This window comes from Notechis scutatus, chromosome 1, assembly GCF_049901735.1.
Source record: "Notechis scutatus isolate UNSWTSFEM ecotype Mainland chromosome 1, rNotScu1.2, whole genome shotgun sequence".
In the NCBI taxonomy this organism is placed as follows: Eukaryota; Metazoa; Chordata; class Lepidosauria; order Squamata; family Elapidae; genus Notechis; species Notechis scutatus.
The window spans coordinates 181,692,445-181,719,025 of record NC_142009.1 but is presented as its reverse complement, the minus strand read 5'-3'; the positions used below and the strand labels follow the sequence as shown (position 1 = coordinate 181,719,025).

Here is a 26,581-nt window from a genome sequence, read left to right as displayed (position 1 = left end):
AGTATATTTTCCATGCTTGATCTTTGAGGCCCCCAACCTTATTCGCCTGAGGCATTTATGCATTTTGGCGAGGGAGGGGCACCCTGATGCCATTTCTGGACAACGAAATATTCGCCAAAAGGCCAAGAGAAACGACAGCAGGTTGCCTCAAAACAGCAAGACACACACCAAATCTAAGTGGAGCTTTCCAGACACTTCGAACTACAACTCCTAGGATCTCGCGTCGTCGGGAACCGTGTGCTGGGTGTTAACTTGCAAACTATCTGGAAGGCACCAGGTGACCTCCAGGAAAGGGGGGGGGCACCTCCCCAAACCAAACGACGCACAGGTGAGGGTCGATAAAACAATTCCCCTGGGGGAAGACTCGTTTTCCCTCTGCCTCCTCCCTCCGTGTCACGTGGTTGCAAGAGAGCCGCCTCCTGCTCCCGGCGCGGAGGCGTGAAGGAGTTGGGAGCTGCTTCCTTCGTGTCGCGGTGGCTCAGCTGGGGCCGGGCGGCTGCGCTCCCGCCGTTTGGCCGCTCTTCCTCGCCCGCAATATGCCTCCGCTGCTCTCCGGCTGCCCGCCATGCCTGGGATTCGCGGGCGTCCGCCGACCTCCTCGCTGCTGGGATTGGCCGCCGCGACGTTTTTCCTCCTCTTGCTGCTGAAGAGCCGCCCGGGCTCCGCGGCCGCCACCAGCGCCGTCGGCTTAACCAGGCGTCCTCAGCAGCGGGCCGGCTTATCGACACCGCCTTCCTCCATGGCTGCTCCAGGTAGGTGCTGTCTTTTCAGCCCTGGAGGTTGGCCAAAGGTTTTCTTCCCTGCGACCCAAACGCCGCCAGCATTTGGCTTTGAATGGCATCCTCGGCGTCCCATTGCACCGTTCGGATGCCTGGGGCATTGCGAGGGATGTTTCTCCCTCCCTTCCTCCCTCCAGCCATTCCCTTTCCTTTAGATCTGCTTCGGTCCTCTCTTCATTTGATTCCTCGGCAAGCAGTAGTTCGCGCTTCCTTTTTCCCTTGTAGGATTTGGCTTTCCTCTAGGATGGCGGATGGCTGTCTGGCGCTTGGAAGGCTGGATGGATGCGCGAGGCTTGCAGAGGATCAGAGAGCATCTACTCGTTCCTGGGGCCCTCTGTCCTCCGTCCCGCAATTATGTAAACGGCCTCCTTGTTTTCTGACAGTTTGCGGCCATCTCGGCCCTTTTCCCCGTCGCCTTTTCCCCGTCGCATCCTTTGCCTCAGATCCATCTCAGTGCTTGCCTTTAGGTGGATGGGTAAGGCCAGGAAGCTAGAGTTAATTTTTCTTCAGTTTAAAAAAAATGAAAAAGAAATCAAGCCCGGAGAGGGCGATCTTCATCAAAAGGTTCCACGATTTTTAGAAAGGGTTGTTGTTTCTTCCCTAGGTAGGGAAATGAGGTTGGCTTCTAGTGGGGAGGATTGTAATGGTGTAGTAGCATAAACCTTCTCTGTCCCAAAATGCTCCCTGTCTGGAGAATGTGCCTTTTTTTTTTTTTTTTAATCTGCCACCTTATTTTTATCTCTTCTAGGTAAACCTTCTTTTCCCTTTAGCTTGCTTCCATTCCCCCTCAATTTGTGGTTGCAGACAGCTTTTCCCCAGGTAGTAGATGCCTAAGCTTTTCCTTTGAGTCTGGCAGGCTCCCCTTTTCTCAGGGGGATTACATTAGACCACATGTGTCACTTGTTATTTATGGATAGGGTTGCTGGGGAGGGGTCTTGACCACTGTGTGCTTAAGGAAGCGTCTTCCTTGCCTCTTGGGAGGTGAGAATTAGCCCTCCAGTTGCTCTTTCTTCCCCACTGCTGGGTTTTTAATGGCTCCAGAAGAGCAGCTGCAGCTCTACTTTAAAGGGAATATAAAAGCAGCTCCTTTGGCATATGGCGACTTGATTGTCTTTTGCAATTCCCCTGTAACCACTGAAAGGAAAATATTTTATTCTTTCTTGTACAAGATGCCTCCCATTTGTAGGCTGGGGTCCATAATTTAAACAGAGCTTTGGAGGTTTTTTTTACATATCAAAATTGTGTTTTGTCTGTATGTAGATACCATTTACAGTTCTACATTAATGCAAATGCTGGCATTTGAATGTGCTGTTAGGCAACTCCATTTTCTGCTTTCATTGGGCATTGGTTCAAATGATTCCATGCATGACACATCCAGCCAGGAGTGTAGGTATCCAGTGATCTGTGACTGCATCTTTGGTGGTTTAATGGTTTAATTTACAAAATAAGTGTTGGCTTGTGACATTGCCTATAATTTTTTATGATAAAGGTGGGTTGTTTTTTTCTTCCTAATCAGAGTGTACTTTGCTGGCTCTTTTTCTCTTAAGTCTTCAAATATATCATTTTGTGTTATCCTTTCCAAGATAAGTGGTGGCTTTGCAATGTATTTTGTATGCCACTTGAAAGTGGTCTTTAGTTTGTAAGATAATAGTGAACATGTCTTAAAAGTAAGTATATCCTGGCTGTAAAGACTAATCTGTATTTTATCTTCCTTCTGATACGAATCTATAAGCTCATTTGTTTTACAGTGCTTAAACAAGGAGTGCACACTTTCTGCCCTCCCCATATGTATACCTTCCTGCCAATAGTGAGTACCATGTTCCGTAGGAAGATTCTGAAATCAATCTTGCTTTGCAGATTCTCCTCATTATAGTTGTGTTAGGAAAGAATCGGTACTCATTGTTGTATTATGAAGCCTTATTTTTAATGTTTGGATCAGGACTACTTGAAGTTAGCAGCTCATCATTTATGTCTTTAGCATCATGTTAATTCAGTGTAGCTTGAATATAGAGAGAGTCAAGAATACATTTTTTCTTTATGGAAATATGACTCTATAGTTAAGCAGCATCCATGTGAAAGATATAGTGATATGATTAAGTGAAGCTGGAGTTTTTAATAAGATTAAGATTGAGAGATAATTTTGATCCACATTTTTATGCATTTTTATTGTATGAGGTTCAGGATGTGGAACAGGGGAATACTTGAGGATAATCTGAAAATAATACAACAACATTTTATATTGAATACATACCGTGTTTCTCATATAATAAGGCCGGGTCTTATTTTTTTTTGAGCCCTGAAAAAATGGCTAGGCTGTCTTTTAGGGGTGACTTAATTCCCCCTTGAATCTTTGGGCGGGCAGCGACGGCTTGGATGTTGACCCCGGCGTTGGTGGGGCACTTCGTATCAGGGTCAACACAGGCAGCACTATATCTGGGTGTGCAACAAAAGTACTTCCTAATGGCAAGGGCCCCCACCATTCCACCCCCATTTCGCATGTTTTAATATAGGCCTTAATTTGGGGAGGGGCTTAATTTCATTTCATGCCTATAAAACCTGCTGGGACTTCCTATTGGGGGAGGCCGTATTGTTGGAGAAACAGGGTATATATTTGGAAAGAGAAAAGAAATCCAGAAGAATCCTAGTAGAGGTGAAATAAGTTAATACATTTGTAAAAATTATGCGTGAAATTGTTTATTGCAGAAATGTTTATGAACATGTCACGTTTTATTCTGAAATGTTATTCAGAAAAGCAAAAGCAGCTCAAAATATTGTGTAGAAGAAGTATTTTTTTAATGGAAATAGAAGTATCTGATCAAGAGCCTTTTAAAATAAGATGTGAGGACACAGATTATGATACAGAATTTGGTGTAATAATTATCTATTTAGATATACAGTATAATAGATACAGGGGTGGGATTCTACCAGTTCGCACCTATTCGCCAGAACCGGTTAACATTCTAACCAGTTCGGAGAACCGGTTATTAGAAGAAATTATTGGCCTAATCCTGTAAGGAAGGCAGAAAGGAAACATCCTGGTGTTGCTTACAGAAACTGCCTCTCCGTTAACCCTTGTTACATTCTTGGCAGGACTAGACTTCCTATCTCAGGAACGTCTCTGGAATTTTTTCCCCCTCCTTTGCTGGTACTTTGCTTGTGTGGAGTGACCATTCAAAGTTACAATGGCACTGAAAAAAGTGACTTATGACCATTTTTCACACTTACGACTGTTGCAGCATCCCCACAGTCATGAGAGGCCAGGCGAGGAGATACATGCCTCGATGTGAGTGATATTGAGTTGGCCACACCCAGCCAATAACATGACAACCAAGCCACGCCCACCAACTAACCCACGCTCACAGAACTGGTTGTTAAAACATTCGAATCCCACCCCTGAATAGATATCATACAATGAGTAGTATGCAAGTCATGAATGCTTCAAGAATGGTAAACAAATATAAGAAAAAATGGAGATCCCAGAAAACAGCCTGAGGAATGAAGACCTGGAATATCATCATTGGAATCAAGAGAGGAAAAAGTTCATTTGAGACTGAGAATAATTTTGAAACAACCTTGGGAAGGCACTAAGGAGAGGACTGTCAAAATTCTAACATAATTTATGGTATGGAAAGGAGAAGATGTGAACACAGAAATGGACAGGGTGCTCCAGATCCAGCACATGGCCAGGAAGGTGACAAGAGATCAAGTTATACAACAGTAATTTAATATAAAGATAATTCTACCCAAAGAAGCTTCTATTAGAAGATACTTGACAAGGAAAGAATGCAAAATTGTTTTGTTTGATCAGGGATAAAATAAGTACCTTTATAAATGTTGAAAACCCTTAATTGACTGCCCCCCCCCCCCCAAAAAAAACAACAAAACAGTTAATATGCCTTGGGTGATTTTTGCTTTTCTTAATTAAAAAGGATTGAATATAGGAAGGTATGTATGGAAGCTAAAAGAGGAGGAGAGAAAATAAGGTTACTTGTGACTACTGTAGAGAAGAATGGAAGTCATCCTTTATATAATCTTTTTCTTTTCTGCTTTACCTTTTTCCCCTAACTGTTTTATATGTATTTTTTTCTTTTATTCATCTACATTTTTTTTCATTGAAAACTATAAGGAAAAATGATTTACACAGGAATTCTGTATATGACCAAATCTATTATCATACCAAATACCAGAAGACACCTGTGTTTTCATACAGTAACAAGAAGAAAGAGACAACTAGGCAAGGTGTGTAACTCTTGTTTCTACTTGTTTCCTTGCCTTAATTAATCATAGTTTTGCTAGAGGCACTATATTTCTCTACCATATTCACGCTCAGGAGATTAGTCTTGAGAATTGATCCTATAGAATAGGACTAGGAGATTGCTTTACATTTTAAGAACAAAAGAAAAATGTCATGACCAAACTTCCTCAGCTTCAATATGCAAAATATAGAATAAGAGAATAATAAACAAATTATAACAAATAATAAATAATACATTTCATGAATAAGAGAAGGATTTGAACCCAGATGTCCTTGGTCAAAATTCAACACGTAATTGGTTTGACTAGCTATATTGGATAGCAGCTTCCATAATACTCAATCTCAGTTGGGCACTCTAGTTCAGGGGTCGCCAACCTTTTGGACCTCAGGGACCACCAAACTCCTAATTTTAGATCCCAGGGACCACTAACTGGTTCTGAGGGCATGGCCTAATTTGTGGGTGTGGCTTGGTCGTGTGACTGGCTGGGCATGGCTTGTAATATAAATATTTATATAAATATTTATATATAAACATTTATATAAATATTGAATTGGCTGTTCAATCTGTCACATAAATTTTTTATAAAAAGCAAGCTAAACTTTTACCATGTAATATTGAATTTTTATTTAAAAAGACCTTTACCCAAAATCAGGTAAAGCAGGCAGGCAGATTGAGTTGCTCACAGAATCATTCAGTGATCTATCTATCTGCCATTGGCTAGCTCAGTCTCTCAAATTTGCTTGCCGTGAGTCTGCACTGAATTTGCTTGCAAGTGAACCTTCAGTCCTAAGGGAAGCAAAGCTGAAGATCTAAAGACTAGCTTGAAAGCAAGAGATCCAACCATTTTCTGCTTCCTAGCTAATCTAAATCTCCCGGCACAGCAGAACAGATGATGGTCGGAAAAAGGAAAAATAGCAATTTTAGCAGGCAAGTTTGCCGGGTAAGGAGTGAGTGGGTGGGGGAGCGTTCCTGCGGGCCATGTGGGTGGCGCAGCCTTGTGTTTCTGCGCAGCCTGGATTAATTGCTTTGGGAGGGTGCTCTGGGGGTGAGATGTCTCTGCGGCCCACCAAAATTTTCTCAAGGCCCATCGCTGCTCTAGTTGGTATGATGGTATATGTAGGCCAACCATTTGGATAGTTTGGGAAAGCTAATATAAGAATTGAATACTTTCTACATTTTAATTGTATGGACATTGAGCAGGATTTCTTGATTATGTGGAGTTATTCTATAGTAATTGATTTTTTGTTGTTGAAATAATACATGTCAGTGTATATTTCTTCATTATAATTTGAGGTTTTTGAAAGTAATGACTTGCCATATGCTACATTTTCTCTTAAATTCTTTTGTAAGAGAATCAAATCTATAAGGATTGTATAAGATTGATGCTTTATCTGAGCTCTCTGAGCTTGTTATCTGCCCTCATATTTGCCTCTATTGATTGCTTTCCTCTGAAAAATTCAATGAACGAAGTTGAAAAAAAAAAACACTTTCCACAATTTAGCTTGCCTTCATGTAAATATCAACTTGCCCTCTAAATATTTTATCACATATATATTATTTATTAAAATGGATTTTGCTGTTAAGTTTCATGAGCAGTGACTGAATTAATTTAACAGCAGGTGTTTGATAGATTATTTTGAAGCAGAAAAATAAAGTCAAGTAATGACACATATTTAGATACGTTGGATTCTGTAGTTATTTCTGATTATAAACAGTAATTATAAGACAGTGACTCTATCTTGAATTAAGAAATTACAGGCTCATAAAAGGTACTTTAAAAATGAGTTGTGTATTGTAATCAGATTTAGTATGGGCTAATTTATCTGTCCATGCTTTGGCACCAATGCAACAGAAGTTGTGAATTGAAAATATATAGGTTGCAGTGTGTGTGCACATGTGCATATGAACCAGCTATATTAGCTAAGTTCTTTTTCATGTAAATTTATCTTGGAGTAGCTGAAGCAGTTTCTAATTCCTTCTATATTTCATACCTAACTGTTCTTGAGCAATACCTTACGTTCTGTTTTTCTACAGTAAAAGTTATGGCTGCTTGACTTCACATTCCCTGTAGTATGTCACACTACATGGCAAGCCAGTTGTTGGTAAAGTCTAGCTAGAGATTGTATTTCATTGATCCAAAATTGGCAGGTGGTCATGGTTTGTGTGTCTTGTCTGGATTACTTTTAAGAGCAATCAGTCTTGGTGATTTATTGCTATGTTTGGGTCCCTGTTTATCTGGATCAGAAAGTGATGCTGTGGATTAGTGGTCTCCCCATCATATTTATAGCTTGAACATCTGGCATCTCCATGGCTGTAGTCTATATTGAATGGTCCTAAGTGGTTTTTTTAAAAACTTATGTGTAAAATTAGAAATATTGTATGGTAGTTTCCACACTGTTGAGTTTCTTTTCCCTGGTATTAGTACGTAGATTGACTTCTTCCAATCTGTTGGTTGCTATGCTGTTCCCAGATTTGCTGGCATAATTGGTTACAATCTTTACTATTTCTTTTGTTTGCCATATTTCTTTTATATTATTAAAAGTGTTAAAAGGGAAGATAAAACTACTGCGAATTAATATGAACTAAAAAGTAAAGAAAAAGAAAGGGAAGAAATGGAGCAAAAGCTTAAAGAAAAATAGAAAAGAAAGAAAAAAGAAAGCAGAGACTTCCAATCTTTATAGCAGTTATAAGTACAGTTACAAATTTACCTCCTACTCTCAGATTACAACATGACTCTTAATAATCTAATTTAAAAATCCATAAAGGGTAAGCAATAAATTTATTGTCTTTTTATCAAATAAGTCAATTTGTTTATTTTGCCTAGTTCCATCATTTTCACCAACTGCTCCTCCATTGTGGGCAAAGCCTAATCTTTCTATTTCTTCTGCATACAATAACCTCCTTGCAATTATATACAAAAACAAAATTCCAGATCTTTTTTCCAACTATTCGTCCATCAATCCCAAAAGAAAATCCTTTGGTCTTAATTGTATATTAATCTTCAAAGGCCTCTGAATCAGTGAATATATTTGAATCCAAAATTTTCTAGCTTTTTCATATGTCCACCAAGCATGATAAAATGCCACTAGCTGTTGCCCATCATTTCTGCATTTTACTAGTTATGGAGAAATTCAGATGTTAAGCAATTCAGGTAGAATAAAAACATGAAAAGTTCTGTTTTTATAGTATATTTGTACAATTGAAGCCCAAATTAGGTTGCATATTGACTTGATTGATATAAAGCTTTACCACTATACCAATTGTGGTTTATTTAGAAGTTCATCATTATGTGGAATAGAAGAGAATATTTGTAGCTGAGGGCTGAACTGTAGAGTCCTTCGTGCTCTCTGAGTTTGGTTATTTTCTTGCAGGCACTTCATTAGCCAACTAGGTAACATCATCATTTTATTCATAATATGACTTTCTCATGGCCTTTTCTAGCAATACAGAGGTTAAAAAAACCAATTCCTGTTGTATTAATTTAAAATAGGATTTATGCACTGAAAAGTTAAAACAGCCCCATTTAACTAAGTTTTGGAATTAATATTTGAATGGAAATGGTAATCAGTTTAGAGGTCCTCTTTCTTGAAGTATTCATTATGAATTTTAAAAATGCACGAAACATGCATAGTACACTTAAATGCAAATAACAATTCTTCCCACGGTTAATTTTGTTGTTTTTTAAGACTATAGTGCACAGGTGTCAAACTCAATCACGTCACGTGACGTATCGTGACATATCACAATGTTTTTTGCCTTTGCGGAGCTGGGTGGGAGTGGCCTGCATGTGATGCATCCTGCCCACGGGCCTCCAGTTTGACAGGCCTGCTCTAGTGGCAGCACAGTAGCCATTCCTTCTCCTGTAACAACATCTTCCTAAGAGAAACAGAGCTCCTATTCTCATCTTCTACTTATCAGTTCACTAGAGGAAAAAGTCTTGTGTTTATGTGCCTGGCCCACCACCAAACCTGTGACAGACTCACACAGAGAGGCACAGCTTCCCTCTGAGTTGTCCTACTGGGGTGAGCTGAATCTATTAGCCACTTTTATTGTTGGCCTTCTATGATACTGTGCATGCTGAGTTAATGCAGTGAGAAGACTGGTATCTTCGAGGTAACAGATTTCTTCTTTATAGGTCAGTGCACCTTTCATATCTCTAATAAGTCTGAGGAGGAAATAACATGAGTGAGACATGGAAAATGATCGTGTTCATTCAGCTATGACCAAATAAATCACCCTGCATGTGGGAACTCCCAAGATCTTTAGCAAGTGAGATGGAAATGCATATTGGAGGTAGCTACTAGCAAAATCTGAAGCATACATAAGGAATTTTTTAAATAGGGCAAACTGAAAAGACAGTCAAAAGATTTCGGGACTGATTTAGTGCCGAGGAAGAGAATGTGAAATTCCATACATTATGACAGAAGATCTTATGAGCACAACGACAGTACCAAGTGGAGAAGCAAAGGAGAAACCCCTCTTTCCTCCCTATGCAAGCCAGTTCCTTGCCACTCAAAAGTGGCAGGAGAAATTCTCATCAGCCTGTCAGACAGTGGGAACAATGGTAGAATTCTAGACCTTATTAAGGGACTCTTCTAGTCCCCGGCTCTGCCAGCTCTAATGACATTCTGTTATGGTTATCATCCTCCTTACGTCCAGCAACCTGAACGGCAGCCCATAGCAACTGCCATTTCTGACAGCTCATGAAGTTGATTTGTTTTGCATAGCATTGCAGCTGCCTTCCAGATCCTCACTTAGTTTTCCAACACCTTGCACTACTCTCCCTCTCCCCAACCATTTTTTCCCAGATTTCCAGGGGCAACCATCATGGTATGTAATTACTAGCAGATAAGAAATTAGGAAAAGGGTATTCAAAATGCATATAATGAAATATGGGCCGATTCAGATATAAAATTCAAGATTCTATTTGTATTTAAGAAGTACTCTTGAGAGAATAAAAACAGAATTTGGAAAGTGCTGACTTCAGTAAGCATTTCTTTTTGTATTTGGAAAACAAAACTTAAAGCATTTTATATCCCAAGCCTGTATATTTAGTTGATAGTAATTCCTTTACAGTTCAGTCCTTTCTTTAAGCATATATTTGTGGAACTGAAGCTTTTATATGATAGCCATATAGTCCTATATTTGAGAATATTGAACAAAACTAGGTCATTAAACAGCTGTGAAGAGGACGATACCCAGTTATTAGGATCTGAGGAAGTGAGATTTCTAAATAAGCAGTTTTATCCTAAACATGGACAATTTGTTACAGGAGGGACTGCCTCCACATGTATTAAAAGAATGTCAGAATCTTGAACTTGTTTATAAGAAAAACAGAAGATGATGCTACAAGTGTCTGTCCTTACATTAGCTATAGAAAACATGTGAACCAGCCTTCGTTGGCAGGAATTCAAATGGAAATCAATCATATCTGAAAGCATAGCGCCCAGGAATCCATTGCTGTTTCCACGGAGGATATATATTCTTTTAATATGCATTCACCCATTATTGATTACATTTATAAGTAGCACTAATAAATAAGCAAAAAGCACTTAGTTTATTTCTGAACACCAGAACTGATTGCTTGCTAGTATAGAGCCAATATGGAAGCTGCTTTGCACAATAATGTGTGCTAGTGAACTTCAAAGTCTTGAACAGATTAGATTATTTATTGCATTTGTATTCTGTGTTTCTTCTTGAAGCTCAAGGTGGGCTACTAGAGAGGGAGGATATTCTTTTATTTTATGGCCACCTCAACAAACCTGTGAGGGAAATCAGGAGGAGAACATAAATGTGGGTTTTCTTAGTTCTACAACAAATAATCAGTACAATACTTGGACTCACCTGATTTTCCAAGAAGGACTATCTTCCAGTGCTTGAAAATGTCCATTGGATGCAATAGCTGCGTTTCCCTTCCATACATCTTTCTATCCTCATTATTGGAAATGCGATTGGATGACATGAGATGGGCCCAGCACTACAGCATGAAGCACCAGCCATCATGGCCCAGCAGCATGGAGCAAAGCACCAGTTGCCCTCATTGCCCTGTACTCCAAGCCATCTGTAGCTTTGTGCTTCCCTACTTCATCTCTCTACCAGACCTTGCCCACCTTCTGTTGTCCGTTGCTACTTGGGCATGCCTAGTGTAGCCCATCACGAGGCAACCTGCTGGCCACATGTAATTCTGTAATATTATGAGGAAACCGCCCCATGCGATCTTGGGGAAAAAGACCTCATGCAGTCAGTAGGTGCTTGTGAAGAGCCAGGCTGAATATGCTTGATCAGCAAAAACAAAAAGACAGCAAAGGACAGAAAGCGGCAGAGTGCAAGGCAACAGAGACTATGAAATGCAGGGGCCCAAAAGAGCAGAGATGGGGGAATAGGTAAGTAGAGAGAGGTAAGTAGAGATAGTTGTAGCAACATGAGAGCAAGCTGCCAAATGCCCAAATTTTGATCACATGACTTCACTGTAGCAGCTGTAACGTTGGGGATTGGACATAAGGTACTATTTGTTTACCTTCACTGTAACTTGAAACAGTCAATGAAAAATTGGTTGCAACTGGAAGGCTGTCAGTCCACCCAAGAATTTCACATTAGTTACTAAGTATTTTCTAACTGGTAATTCAAGAAATTGTGAGCCAAAGGTAACATGTTTTATCTGAGTTAATGTATATTTAATCTCTATACCAGAACATGAAAGTGCAGGTCTAAAGTGATTAGAGATGCTGTGTTCGTCACAATCTGTAGTATGATCCTGTTCTCCTACTTGTGCTTCCATACCTGATGTCTTCAGTTTCCAATCAGGACCAATTCCATCAAGTAGGGACATTATTTATTTTTCCTAATTCATGCTTTCTGGAAACAGCTTTCTAACCTTTGCATTTTTATTCCAGGTTAAATTTTCTTGGCCTTAAAATCAAAACAGTAGCTATAGACTATTATATGACAGCTAATATGACAATATTAGCTGTTGTAGTGAAATGGCATCTTCAGGAAAAACAAGGTTTTTTTTGGGGGGGGGGCGTATGGGAATTTGCTTTTTGGTAACAAAATATTCCAGGAAAAATAAGATTTAAGATCCTTCACTATTGCTGAACAAAGCTTAGCAAAACAATTATACAGCAATTTATATTAGGATGCAAATAATCTTGCTTTCTGCATTTGCAACATATAGAGTGCACAAATCTTTTGTCTCTCTGTAGGTGTAATTTTTCAGAGACTGTCAGCTTCCAAATTCTATAAAAATTATATTTAGCTTCAGATGAAATAATATTTTTATTGTTATTTGTGTAACTGAATATGTGTTGAAGAAAACTGTGAACTACCAAATAGGAACTGTGATTGAAATCAACCTATCTTGCATGGTGAAATGTATTTATTCTATTTTTCTCCACCATGTACCTCATAAATATTCAGAGGAACTTTGTACTGGTTAGCTCACATCACACTTTCTCTCCACTTTTTCACTTGAAGGTGGGAATATACATGAGTCATCTTTATGGGTCTTCAAAATCAGTGTATACTTTATAGCATATAAGTAAGAAAATACAAATATCTATTTCTCCATAGAACTCTTAGCTTAATATGGATTGTGTTTTGCTTTCTCTCAAGTCATGAAACCTGCAAATATTTTCCTAGATGTTCAAAAATGCATCCCCAAGAAATCAGAGACCCCACTCTTTAAAAAAAAATCTGGAATTTAACTAAAATAATTGAGATTGTTCTTTTCTTTTCTTTTTCTTGTAGGACCTATGTTTACCCTAAAAGTGCAAGTTAATGATATAATCAGTCATCAGTATCTATACCACGCTGTTGTAGACATTTTTGTCAACTATACTAAAACAAATTCTACGCTAACTGGAAAGAATGGAGCAGTACTGATACAGGTTCCCTATCAGCTAGGCCTGAGTTTAACCATTGTTTCTTATAAAGATGGTTACATGTTAACACCTTTACCTTGGAAAACTGGGAGAATGCCAAGTAAGTTAGCAAGCTGAACAACACCATTTTAAAAATATTTTCTTTAAATCAATTTTTAAAAGATAATTTGTGTAGTTCTTTAGGTGGCATATGCTTTTTATCTAGCTTTCTCCATTTTCCCTTCCTTTCTATTCATTTACTTTCCTTTTTTATATTTATATAAAATATAATAATAATAATATAAAATAATATAATATTTTTATATTTGTTCTGTGATTTGGTTTTTATTTTCATTGAATAAATCACTTAATTCATTTATTTCATGCTGGTCACTTATTTTTGCTTTTTTCTGTATTCATCACCCTTTCAATCTTCACCCAATCTCCTTTATTTTTTATACACATGCCACTTAAATAATCCATTCTCACTGCATTAAATTTACTTTTATTTCTCCTAACAAACCAAATCCTCACTTCCATATAATAAAATGAGGAGGAGTATGCTCTTACGCACAGACATTTGACATCCATTTCTCACAACAGATCACATGTGATACATTATCTTTCTCTTAGCCTTTGCACAATTAAATTTTGTCAATCCATTTTCCATCTTTACTAAATGTTCTACCATAGTACAGAATTTTATGTATTTGCTCTTTTGTTGCCATTGATGTATTATTTGCATTCATTGGCTAACGCTTTCCCTGTCAAACCCAGTTTTTCAGATCTCTTATTGTATCATCTGGTCGAATTTTTGTTGAAAATAACTTGTGTTTTCAACTAGCAATATGCATGCATAAATGGACATATACTCATGCTTCCCCACCAAAAAATAACAAGTTTAGCAGATTAAATGTAAAATTAAAATCCATATTAAGGTTTTCTGTATGTAAGGGGGAGAAATGGAGATATCAATACGTAAGTTTCTGTATGTATTGTTACCTTCATTTCTTTTTATTAAGATACATATGAAAAAAAAACCTGAATATATTATTCACCCAAAAAGTAAAGAGCATTTCTAGCAAAATTACAAAGAATTATGCTCAAACTGACATAAATCTTCTATTTCCTCCTCCCCAAGGCAAGAAGAAAGGAAAGCAAATCCTATCCTGATCTTTGTAAAAATCAGATTTCTATTTGTACTCCTAAATTTTAGCTGAAGTTATTTCCATACTTTTTTCATTATGTTGTCTATAATAATTATAATTATAATTATTATAATTATAATGTCTATAATAAAATGTATTAGGCTTATATACAAAAATCTATAAATTTCCATTTTTAAAATAAAGTGTGTCAAGTGTATGAGTAATATATGAAAAATATAAAAACGTGTTGAGAGATTTAGGACTTTGGTCATACAATGATAGCAATAGCACTTAGGCTTATATACCGCTTTACAGTGCTTTACCGCCTCTCAAACGGTATACAGAGTCAGCATATTGCCCCCAACAATCTGTGTCCTCATTTTACTGACCTCAGAAGTATATCGAGTCAACCTTGAGCCGGTGAGGATTGAACTGATGGTAGTCAGCAGAATTAGCCTGCAATAATGAATTCTAACCACTGCACCACCATGACTCTTACGATGATCTTATGAAAAATTCATTGTGGAAAAAAATTGATTTAGTAGAGACCTGAGAAAAGTAACTCTTGCCTGACTCCTCTTTACCAACCAACAGGCATCCTTTGTTCAGAAGTGTTATTCAAAATGAAAAGTGATCCATTGTATCTGAAGTCTGCTAAATGGGACATCCATGGAATTGAGCCTGAGCCTTATTTAATCAAAGTCAAAATAATCATTATGTTTTTCAGATGATACAGCTTTTTCCATCTAAGTTTTACTACACTTCAGGGCAACAGTGTTTTAATACATACTTACATAATTTTATTTTATCTCCCACAGTATATTCATCTGTTACACTTTCATTGTTCCCCCAAAGCCGAGCAAATATATGGTTATTTGATGATACAGTTTTAATCACTGGGAAATTATCTGGTAAGTAAGAACAGAACATACCCAGGTTTGCAAACCATTTTCTCTTAAGATATAGCCATGTGCCGAAGTCAGTACAGTTTCCAGCATTGTGTTTTAATATATGGGGTGCAAGCACGGTTATTAAGTAAATCTGGCATCTCCATGGACTTTGCTTGTCAAAAGGGGATCACATGACCTTGGGACACAGCAATGGTCATAAGTATGAGTCAGTTGCCAAGCATTTGAATTTTGATCACATGATGCTACAAATGTTGTAAGTATGAAAAATGGTCATAAGTCACTTTTTTCAGTAACTTTGAATGGTCACTAAATGAACTGTTGTAAGTCAAGGACTACCTGTATTTGCAGTTGCAAAAGACTAGGGCAGATATTCTCTCTTGATTTTTCTGTCAAAATCTATTTCAGGTTAGAATTAAAGTATAAATGATGATGGAGCATTCTGAACTAGGATTAAAGATGACAAAAGCAGAATAAGAATATTTTTGTTAGGAAGAAGTGTACAAATGAAGCTCATCTTTTTTTTCTAAGTTTGGTTATATTTTTAGACAGCTTTATAAGCTCTGTTTGTATCACCTTAGTAATTGGATACTGCATACATCATTGTTTTGTCTTATGCTCTCATCTTTTTAATGTTAGCTTCCATGTAGCGTAATTCTAGAACATTTGCAACTACATGTAATTGCTTGGAAAGAGATAAAAAAGTATTTCTTATTTGGTCATAAAATTATTTAAACAAAGCATTACTAAATTCCTGGTTTAAAATTTTACCTATTTTTCAGAGGCGAAATCTCAGCCAAGTGTTCAGTTTCCAAAATATTTAATTAAACTTCCTGTAAACCACCATATCACTAATGTAACAGCGTATCTTACAGTGCCACAACAGTTTTTAAAAGTGGAGCATTTCTTCTATACAACAGGAATTCTTTTAAATAAATCAGGTAAGTCAGACTGATCATTAATTCTTGAGGGTTTATCATTCTTACCTCATCTTTAAAAGCTCTGTGCCAGTATTCATCCCCTTATTGTGGCCTTTTTAATGTAACCTTCTAGATGAATAATGGTTTATATTTAGCAGACATAAGGAGACATTATTCTTGAGACTATAAGCTGATAAAACTACACAATGATACACTTTACATTCCAGATGTGCTACAGTGCCAAAGCCAAAATGTTCATCGTATCTCTACTTGAAATTTTATGTTTATTTTTCATTGTAATGAAATAGATAAATATCAGCAATAGGGGAAAATGACAAAGATGATAAGTAGGACAAAAAAAAAATAAACCAAAAAGAGAAGAAATGAAGTTTATATTAATTTGAGAATAGACCATAGATGCATATATCATTTGAAGGAGAGGTTTTAGGTATATGTACTCAATATTTCTGCTACAGGGAAACGTAATCTATACTTTATTAATGTAGCAAGATAAGGGAGGAAAATGTGAATAAAACCATTTTTAATAAAAATATTCCTCAAAAATTCTTGTGGTTTGCTTGTTTTTTAAATAAATTATTTATCTGGAAATAAAATTTACCTTAAACTTTTTCAATGTTTTTGAGATAGTTACTTTAGCCAAAAGGAAAGATTGTAGCAAACAGGAAAGGTTGTTGCATAATTGACATATTAATGACTCCACCCCTCTTCCTTACCATTCAGGAGGAAGTATAGATAGTCCTCAACTTACAACCATTCATTTAATGATGGTTAACATATGGTATAGTTAACTGATATTTGCTGGTTAGTTTATAGTTGTAACTGCAGTATTGCAACATAAACAACAAATTTAACTTCTAAACAATCAGAACAGATACTGACTGAGGATCATGGTAAATATGTGGAGGGTGAAGCTAATTTACAGGAGGCCAAGATTTTGATAGTGAGTATTTATGTCCTAAATCAGGGGTCACCAACCTTACGGACCTCAGGGACTGCTAAATTCATAATTTTAATCCCACAGATCGTTAATATGATCTGCCTAACGACAGGCTGGGTGGCGTAGCTAGATGGTCATGTGACTGGGTGGGCGTGGCCAACTCGATGTGATTCACGTCGAGGGGTGCCTCACCAGCCTCTACTCACCCCTCCCCTCCCAGCCACTCCTTGCCTGCCTGCCTGGGCTCCTTAGGGCCCCGACAGGAAGCAGTTGTTGTAGCTAAGCAGCCACCACCAGAAAGAGTTGGCAAAACAGCTGGCTCAGTTCAAATTAGATCTGACCGAGAAGGGGGTTCAACAGAAGCACACCTCACTAAAGATTACAAGCATAGACTTTCCAAGCAGAGAGAAGACCTGCAAGAGTGCAAGGCCAGGTACTGGCACCTGGAGGCTCAACGGGCTGAGATGGTCAGCCCGTTCCAAGCCACGTCCCACTGGAACAAGGCCCTCCAGCTTTTCGCCACCAGCGGCACTTCCCTCCAGCCTTTGCCCAAAGCCCCACACCAGGAGGCTAAAGCAGACCCCAAGTCGGAATTTCTGCCCCCCTCTGGCCCACACAAAAAGACCCCAAAGGGAGAGACTCTCTGCAGCAACACAAACATTAATTAGACGTATCTGACCCAGGGACTGTAGTTTGAGGATCCTGATTTAGGGCAATATAAAAAATGCAAATAATTTTTCTGCAGACCACCAAAATTTTCTCGCGGACCACCAGTGGTCCACGGACCACCAGTTGGTGACCACTGCTCCAAATGAACACAAGGTTACTTTTTACAAAGAACTTATGAATAAATCAATGGACTTACCATATGAAAGTAGATAATGCAAAGGAAGAGTGGAATGGGGTAATTTATCCACCAAAGGACAGAACCTCTGAAAAAGATATTAAAACACAATACAAGGAAACTATTAAAAAATTTTTTTGACAAGTTGGACAATTTAGATGCCTGGAAACACAAAAAATGATGATGCAAAAACAATATACTTTTTGAAAAACAATCTTTTTAAAGAATTGATATGTTTTGGGGTATCTAAGAATTTGGCTATGAAATGTTTACAAATGAAAAATCAGATTCAGAGAACCCCTACAACCCAACAATTCTAACATTAATAGTTCTAAGAAATAGCTTGGAATTTTGGATAGAAGGTATATTCAATCAAGGTTAGCCAATTTACATTACTGCTTGTTTGGCTTTTTGAATGCCTGCAGAGATAAAACACTCTACAAATCAGAACTGGTGGTTGGTCCCTTTTGCTGTATCAATCCATTGGCAAATATTCACATGTCAATATTCCTTGGAAAGTACTTTAGTATGAAACATTCATTTGCCAAATCCTTCCTGGGTGGTGAATGGGATCTGTCACTTCTTAATCTCTCTCTTGGGTTGGGTGTTATCTAAACATGCTTCCATATTTAATTATGAACGGTTGGAAACGTAAGTGCTTTTCTGTTTTTATCTCCATCTGGTGGTTAAGCTCAACATTGCTCATATTTCTAAACTGAAATGAAGCTCATTAGAGCATATGTTTTCAGACTTCTTTTTACTTTAGTGGGATAGTTTTACCTAATATCTAATTTGATAATCAGACAATTAGAAAAATACAAGTGAAAGGAAAAGGGGGTTGCTCAGCAGAAAATAGTATAGGGGAGGATGACCATCTACTCCTTTAAAGAAATATACTAAAATCTTGACAGTACTCATTCTGTTTTTAAATCCACATATGATTGCTTTAATCAACTACTGTGGTAAATGACACTTTTTTTACAGACATAACTATGTATGAAATGTAATAAAACATTAAATAAAACAAAGCTGCTACTACCAGTAATTATGCAGAAGCACTTTTGTCTCTACTTCAGGAGTGGAATAATTCCAGGTTCAGATGAAATAGCTATAATGGTTTTACAGGAACCCATAGGACAGGGGTGTCAAATTTGCATTGTCGTCACAACTTTTTTCCCCTTCACTAAGCCGGGCCTGGGCCAGTGCATGATGCATCTGGCCAGTGTGTGAGGCATCTGGCCCGTGGGCTGCGAGTTTGACACTTCCATCACAGGAGATGGAGAAAAAACCCCTCTCTGTATGACTTACAAACACCACTCATTTTATCAAGCTGTTTCAAAACTATTATATGTTTTCCTTAACAGGAAAAGTAAATTAACACCACCTTTTCTGTATGTTTAGGTTTCAAAAGTATTGAACTGACTCCCCTTGCTGCAATTTGCGTAAACATATTTTCGAGTGGGAAAGAACTGCAGGTAGATGGCTCCATTCAGATCACCTTACCTCTTCTGCCTACAAGCGCGGTAAAAGCAGGAGAACCTATCTCAGCCTGGACTTTTGATATGAAAACAGGTGAGTGCTTTCTCATAGCCAAGGGGTATTGCTTATGATTGGAAGAAAGCTTAGTTTTAATCAGCTTCCTTTATTTGTAAAAAAAAAAAATCCCCATTGAGATTATCCTAAATATGCTTTCCTAGATGCAAATCCATCTGATCTAGGATTTTTATTTAGTTTTTGAGCACAGGTTGCAGTTTACAGATAGACCTCAGTTTATGTCTGTTTATGGTGGTGGCAGAGTTGAAAAAAAATAAACTTACGGCCTTTTTTAAAAAGGTGCAGCATCCCCACGGTCTTTTGATTGCAATCTGGGCACTCTGGTACCCTGTTCACAATGATGATGATGTAGTGAGGCATGTTACATGTGATTGTCCATTTGTGAACTTCCCGGCCAGCTTCTCACAAGCAAAGTCAATGACGAAGCCAGGAGGGAAGGTTACAGGTTGCTCCAGTAAATAGTAAATTTCGCCATCTTTTTGTTGTTGTTGTTGAGGAATTCACTATGGAGCATCAGACCCCAGGGATCATAGTCTGTAGCACCACCTGCCGAACTGCAGTACTATCCCATCTGCCTGAAGCCTCTACCTGCCCTCCCACAGCCTCCACCAACTACCTACCTGAGACCTGCTCAAGCTCCCTAGCATCCATCTGTAGCACTCTCCACATGCCCGCAGCAATGATACCCCTCCCCACATACTCCTTACCTTGGATGCCTGCCTCTTCTCACTTTTAAAACCTCACACATCCTAGGCCTAGGGTTACAATGGCAACTGAGATAGCCAGGCTTGCTGTCACTAAGCAATGTGTCCTTGTGATTCACATTTTACAATGGCATTGTTCAACAACAGAAATTCCAGTCCCAATCGCCGATGTCACCAAAGGGCTGACCTGTATATACATTCTTGGAAAAACCTGCATATGATTTAAAGTCTACGTTTTAATAATAAATGCTTAACTGCTTTGAGACATAACTTGGATTATGCCTCAATTTACAATCGTAATTGATCCTGGAATTATGATTGCAAATGTGACCAGAAGCAATTTTCCAGCCCTTTTCGGAGTGGTGGTTAAGCAAATATTACAGTCATAAAGCAAACCCATTCATTTGAAACCGGTAAAAAACAATCACATGACCATGTAACACTGTAACAGATCATAAAACTGGCCTGCCTGACCCCTGAGCATCACATGATCATGTGTCAGGCAGGCCAGTTTTATGACTTCCTATGTAAAACAACCCGTTGTTAAATGAGGACTACCTGTTTTAGGTATTTTAAAAGATAGAGCACTACATCATTAACTACTTTTAGAAAAACAATGCTGGATTAGGTGGATCTGCCTCTAATACATTCATTATGAGTACCGTATTTGCCGGCGTATAAGACGACTGGGCGTATAAGACGACCCCCAACATTTCCACTCAAAATATAGAGTTTGTTATATACTCGCCGTATAAGACTACCCCTCTTCCACACACCTTCCACTTTTGCACTTTTTTTTTTTGACGCACTTTTCTGCTTTGGACAATTTTGAAATGAGCTAATCCAATTTTGAACCAAGAATATGCCAATAGCTATGGAGTTTAGAAATGAGTTTTAAAAATATTTTTCATTGCTTACCATTAAGCATAAAATATGTTGTAAATAAAATGAGAACACAGGAAACGTTCTCTTCTCAATACAGCTGATCTCTCTCTCTCTCTCTCTCACACACACACACACTTACACACACACACACACACACACACACCAAAAACCCGGACACTGAAAAGGCTGCCAAGGAACAGTATATTCAATGCCTTCTCTTTAATCAAGAAACAAGGAATTCCTTAGAATCTTTTTTTTTCCCCAAGTGGCCCTCTTTAAAAAAATATATGGAGGTAACACTTTCATTCAAAAAGTCTTCCAGTATCTGGAGTCGCTCAGACATATTGAAGTGAGGCAGGAGAGTAAGTGAAATTTGAAATGATCCAGCTACAGTTTTCTTCCCCCCGCCCGAAGGCCATTATCTCCACATCAAAACGAACGAGGGAGGCAAAGAAGCCAAACACGCTAAAAGGATCTCTTTATTTTCCTACACAAGGTCACACCTACTTTTCCGCATTCAAAGGACAACCTCTCCTCACCACCACCACCACACACACACACACACACCAATACCCGCAAACAATGTTCTGGGCATTAATCACCATTGCTACATTAACCTGGTAAATTTATACCCTGCCTCCCCCAGTGTTGCTTTGACAGCAGGATTTCACACAGCAGGGCGCTCGCTCGCTCTCTTCTCCGCTCTCCCACCGTTCGCATATGTTGGAAGCACCGTAAAACCTGATAACCCACCCGGGGCTCCCCATCCTTAACCTACAGCCGCCCGCATGCAAAACCTGCGTGCAAAAAGAAAAAAAGAAAAAGTACGCCGCACGTGAGGATCTTCGAATCCTCTCCTCCCCACACCGCTAAGGAAGGAAGAGGGGGAAAGGTTGCGCAGCGCGTGGCGAGTGACACCCGACACACACACACACACACACACACACACACACACTGCTCCCCCAGCCTCCTCCCAGCTGCAACTCAAGCTCGAAGTGGGAGTCGGAGTCCTCCGGCGTATAAGACGACCCCCACTTGGAGGCATGTTTTTCAGGGCAAAAAGTCGTCTTATACGCCGGCAAATACGGTATATCATTATGAGTATAAAAGAGTTGCCTGAAGCTTTTGATTCATCTGTTTTTAGTTGAAAGTCTGAAAGAAAGCATCTTATTATTATTTTTGTCTTATAGGTGCTTGGATTAATCGTGGCTTGGGAATGGTAAAGAACATGGACGATCACTTAGTATGGACATATACTGCTCCAAGTCTGGGATATTGGATAGCAGCCCCATTGTCTGGAGCTAGAGGTAAAACTGGGGAAATGGAAATTATGTCATGTCTGTCTTAATTTTTATTATTTTCATAAAGTCAGAACACAGGACATAGAAGTCTAACTCTTCCCAAATTTAATTGGGATGATGAGATTTATCTCTATTGTTTATATTGAAGGTAGAGTTTCTTTAGGCTTGTAAAATATGACTTTGAGTCATAATAAATTGTAATATTCTTATAATATTCCAATTAGGTATTACAGGATATGCACAGATTTGTATTACTAAACATCTAGTACACATGGTAATTCAGTTCCTAATAAGAGCCTAGGAAAGAGTTCCTAGAGTGAAGCAATGTCCTATTTAAAGTACATGTTTCAAAATCTAATGTGTATGTGGGTCAGGATCATTAGCTTCACTCTCATATCCAGTCTACTCAGGTTGGATATTAAATTTTTGCTTGAACGTGAATTCAAACCCTCAGCAGGAAGAACAAGTGCATGTGAATATAGTATGCTTTACTTATCTAATATGACCCAGATCTATGTATCTTGTTGGGTAAATGCTCTCTATATACAGGTAGTCCTCATGTTACAACTACTCATTCAGTGACATTTAAAGTTATGACAGTGCTGAATCAGGGGGACTTACAACCATTCCTTGGAGTTCCAGCCATTGCAGCATCCCCATGGTCACATGATTGCAACCCAGGTGACCAGTGCCTGGCTTGCAATTATGATACTGCAGTGTGCTCATGGTCAAGTGATCATGGTTTCTGACATTTCCTGATAGTTTTCCCACAAGCAAAAATCAATGGGAAAGCCAGCAGGTCTCAAATGCTTTTTCACTAGCGTGCTCTCTATAATACCTGCCCGTGGCACCTCCCACCAATTGTGGCACCCATACCCCCATATGTGCTCTGTAATACCCACCTGTGGCATCTACTCATGTGCAGGCCTAGGTGTCTACCTTTACTCCATAGTGCCTCCCTGCAGTGCCCCCCATTGCACCTGCACACCTGCCCCCTTTCCCTAGCAATTCCCCATCTGTTCATAGCTCTTACCTGCAGCTCTCACCCACTGGCTTTTTTGCCTGGAACTGCCACCTCTTCCTGCTTAACAACCTGTGCTTTCTTAAGGGTACAACGGCAGCCTAGACTGCTGAGGTTGCCATTGCTAAGCCATGAAGTTTGTGTGATGTCACACTTTATGACCACATCACTTAACTACCCAAATTCTGATCCCAATTGCTGTTATAACCTGTGAATTACTTGTATGCGTATTGCTTGAATGATTTTGACTGAGGTAGGACCCCATCAGTATTGAGACAATGAATGAAACTGATCTCAGAGCCTCTTGCATACCATTAAACTGCTTCTACAATAAATACATTGTAGACCTGATGCTCTTTGATGTGAAATTCTCTATTCCGTTTTTGCTGGAGGCTTGCAGCCATGTCTCCTTGTTTGCTGAAAAATCCAGTATCAGAATGTACAGGAAAAAACCCAGTCAGGAAATACAGGAATGCTCAGTCTGTGCTAGTACAAAAATGGTAACTTTTATTATCCCTGCATCTCCTTTCTCTGATTAAAAACACAGATTCCATTATTACAACAGTTACTAAAGATATCACTGCCTACCACACAGTATTCCTCACGGCGATATTAGGAGGCACCATCACTATCATTGCTGGGTTCTTTGCACTTCTGCTTTGCTTTTGCAGGTAAGACAGGATAAGATGGTAATGCATTTTTTTTGCCATAATTGATCACAATATGCACTGTTTGAAAACATCGGATTAGTGCTCAGGTTGCTTTTGCTTTTGAAAGATAATTGATTTACAATTCATGCCCACTTTCTATACTTAAAGGAAACGCTAATTTGTCTGTTCTGTAACACTCTTCTTTTATACTGTTTTTGAAGAATATTGCTGAATGTACAATTAAAAAATATATAGATTTAGTTGTGGTGATAGTCTACTTCAAATGTAGGTAGGTACATACAATTTGCTAAAATCCGAAATTAAGTGGATGTTTTCTTTCTTTACAAGAAAGATAAGCTTGTAAATTACATAAATGAGCCTGATGGGGTTAAACTATTACTACTGATAATTGCATTGATATATATTAAAACATAGTTTTAATATTTCTTTTTTATTTTGCTTCTTTTTTTAGGGATAAATGTGGTCGTCCAAAAAAGAGAAAGAAAAGTCCAACTAAACTAGACATTTTAAGAAAAGACCAAACAACTTCAACAACTCACATAAATCATATTGGTGCAGCCAAAGAATCTTTGAAGCCAGAGGACAAATCTAGATTGTATTCACCCAGAGTGGCATTTTATAGCCCCCAGAGACGGGTTTCAGCTGAAGGTGAGGAGAGGCAAGTCCAAGACAATTTTAAAGTTTACACAGAAGGTACTCCATACCAATTCTCTGGTAAAAATCTCCAGTGTAGGAGCTCACCCCAGTCCTTGGAAGCCAAAACAGAATTGAGACATCTTCCACCAGTTAAACATCTCAATGGAAGTCTTCCTCCTTCCCAAAATGTACAAGAACAGAATCAGTATCTCCCAACGACTGAGGAAATCTATGGACTCTCTTCCCTCCCAGAACAATTAATGCATCTCTATAGCCAGCCTGGTGCTATGCTTCAAACACCTGAGCTATTTCACTCCCAGGAGCAATTGCATGCTACAAAGTCAGCTACGTTACCAAGAAAAGGACAGTTAGTCTACACCCCTGTGATGGAGAGTATGAATCACGAAAATTATACACAGACGTTGCCCAAAATGCCAATGTTCGCTCACTTGCAGGAACCAACATCCAGAGATGAAACAGTTGCTATAGATAGGCAACAAGGCTTGTCTCCTCAGACTGCCAACTGGGGCCGCTACACTAGTAGCTTGCTGGAGTCGGTTTCTGTCCCCGGAACGTTAAATGAAGCAGTGGTGATGACACCATTTTCATCAGAACTTCAGGGCATTTCAGAGCAAACCTTACTGGAGCTTTCAAAAGGAAAACAGTGTCCAAATCCAAGAGCATGGTTTGTGTCACTGGATGGCAAACCAATAGCTCAAGTGAGGCATTCATTCATTGATCTCAAGAAGGGCAGGAAGACTGAGAGCAATGATACTAGCTTAGACTCAGGTGTGGATATGAATGAGCATAATCCAAGTCGAAAATTGGAGAGGGAGAAAACCTTTATTAAAAGCACTCAGCATTCTAAGACACTTTACCTAGAAGACTTGGATCTGAATACCAGTGAATGTGGGACCATGGTTTCAACCCCGGAGGATCAAGCTGTGAAGCATGTGCCAGAAGGAAGTAATGACCCCATCATAGAGCAAGAGTCCCCGGAAGAGATGCCTAGAAGAAAAAGCATAGCAAAAAAACACGAGGCTAGTCCTCCCCCTGGGAAGAAACAGGGAAGACCACGTCTAACTAAGACAGAAGGAAAAACAAACATCTGGAAAAAGAGAGATGAGAGACCACTCATTCCAAAAAATTAACATTACAGTAATGTTTATCTTCTCGTTGTTTCATGTCCTGTAGACTTTACCTCTTCTCTATCATTTTATTTGTAAATTTGCACTGGTCATTTTCAGTGGGGCAGTGAGATGTAGGTGACATTGCTTTTTTAAGACACACAGCAGATTACACCTTCCTAAGGAGTATTGTTTTCTGAAAACCAGTTCATCTTGCTTTCAATTTCAGGACGTTTATAAAACTATACCTGAAAGATTATTCTGTGGTATATCTGCAAGGACATATATGCATTGTCTCAAAGACACCAGTATGGAATCTCATTTACTTGCTTTGAACTGGTTAGACAACTGGCAAGGAAGAAGTTTTGTTGATACCAAATTGCGTTGGTTTTTTGCAACTAGTGTCTGATAATGGACATTGTCATAATATGGTTTGATATTGTGTAGTATGGTATTTTTCATCGAAATGCTGATAGGAGATCTTGTATTTCATATCTAATGTAACATCCTGCCTCACTATAAATTCCTATATAGCCTTTTCTGGTGGGGGAGGAAAAATTAGGGACTTGTTATCCAGAAGGTATTTCTAGTGTGAAGACTTCTGCCATTCCAATTTGTATTGAGCCAAATTGTGCTCCGTTTTTAGGATAGTGGATTTATATTATTGTAATAAAGGCAGAGTTTGGCCCCTTATGCCCACAATGTGTGCCATTGTAAACATGGCCAAAAAGATGCCTTTTTAGATATTTCCACCAGAAACAGCATTCTGTACTAGCCTTAAAAAGACAAAAGAGATGTGGTATAAAGCAATTGGATAATGTGCCTCCCTTTTCAGCTAGCTTTGTCATAAGTCATGAAAGTCAATTGTTGCTTATGAGCTGTTGAAATCATTTGGAGTTAAATTTAGCCATAACTATAATTTGTTAATGAAAAAATTGGGATGGTGGGACTACTTTGTTATACCCAAAATTTCTAATCTGATAATAAATCTGTAAGGCACACAAAATAAA

General features: G+C 38.7%; 1 protein-coding gene across 2 annotated transcripts; it reads left to right on the top strand.

Annotated features, from left to right (window-relative positions):
- Positions 1-272: 272 nt before the first annotated feature.
- Positions 273-25,962, top strand: FAM171B (family with sequence similarity 171 member B). 2 transcript variants are annotated; one of them, XM_026668027.2, is made up of 8 exons: positions 273-752; positions 12,782-13,015; positions 14,861-14,953; positions 15,733-15,891; positions 19,074-19,244; positions 22,006-22,122; positions 23,685-23,808; positions 24,260-25,962. In XM_026668027.2, the coding sequence occupies exons 1-8, from the start codon at positions 566-568 to the stop codon at positions 25,593-25,595; spliced, it is 2,421 nt and encodes an 806-aa protein (XP_026523812.2). In that variant the 5' UTR covers positions 273-565; the 3' UTR covers positions 25,596-25,962. The 2 variants fall into 2 exon arrangements, with proteins under 2 accessions (XP_026523812.2, XP_087805730.1); XM_087949604.1 differs by lacking the exon at positions 273-752 and adding an exon at positions 1,112-1,135 and having other exon boundaries at positions 24,260-25,734.
- Positions 25,963-26,581: the final 619 nt, after the last annotated feature.

Excerpts from the sequence above, each read along its gene's own strand:
- FAM171B (XM_026668027.2), top strand. The coding sequence starts at position 566 with ATGCCTGGGATTCGCGGGCGTCCGCCGACCTCCTCGCTGCTGGGATTG. Across the intron at positions 753-12,781 it reads TTCCTCCATGGCTGCTCCAG|GACCTATGTTTACCCTAAAA; the intron begins GTAGGTGCTGTC and ends TTTTTCTTGTAG. Across the intron at positions 15,892-19,073 it reads AATTCTTTTAAATAAATCAG|GTTTCAAAAGTATTGAACTG; the intron begins GTAAGTCAGACT and ends CTGTATGTTTAG.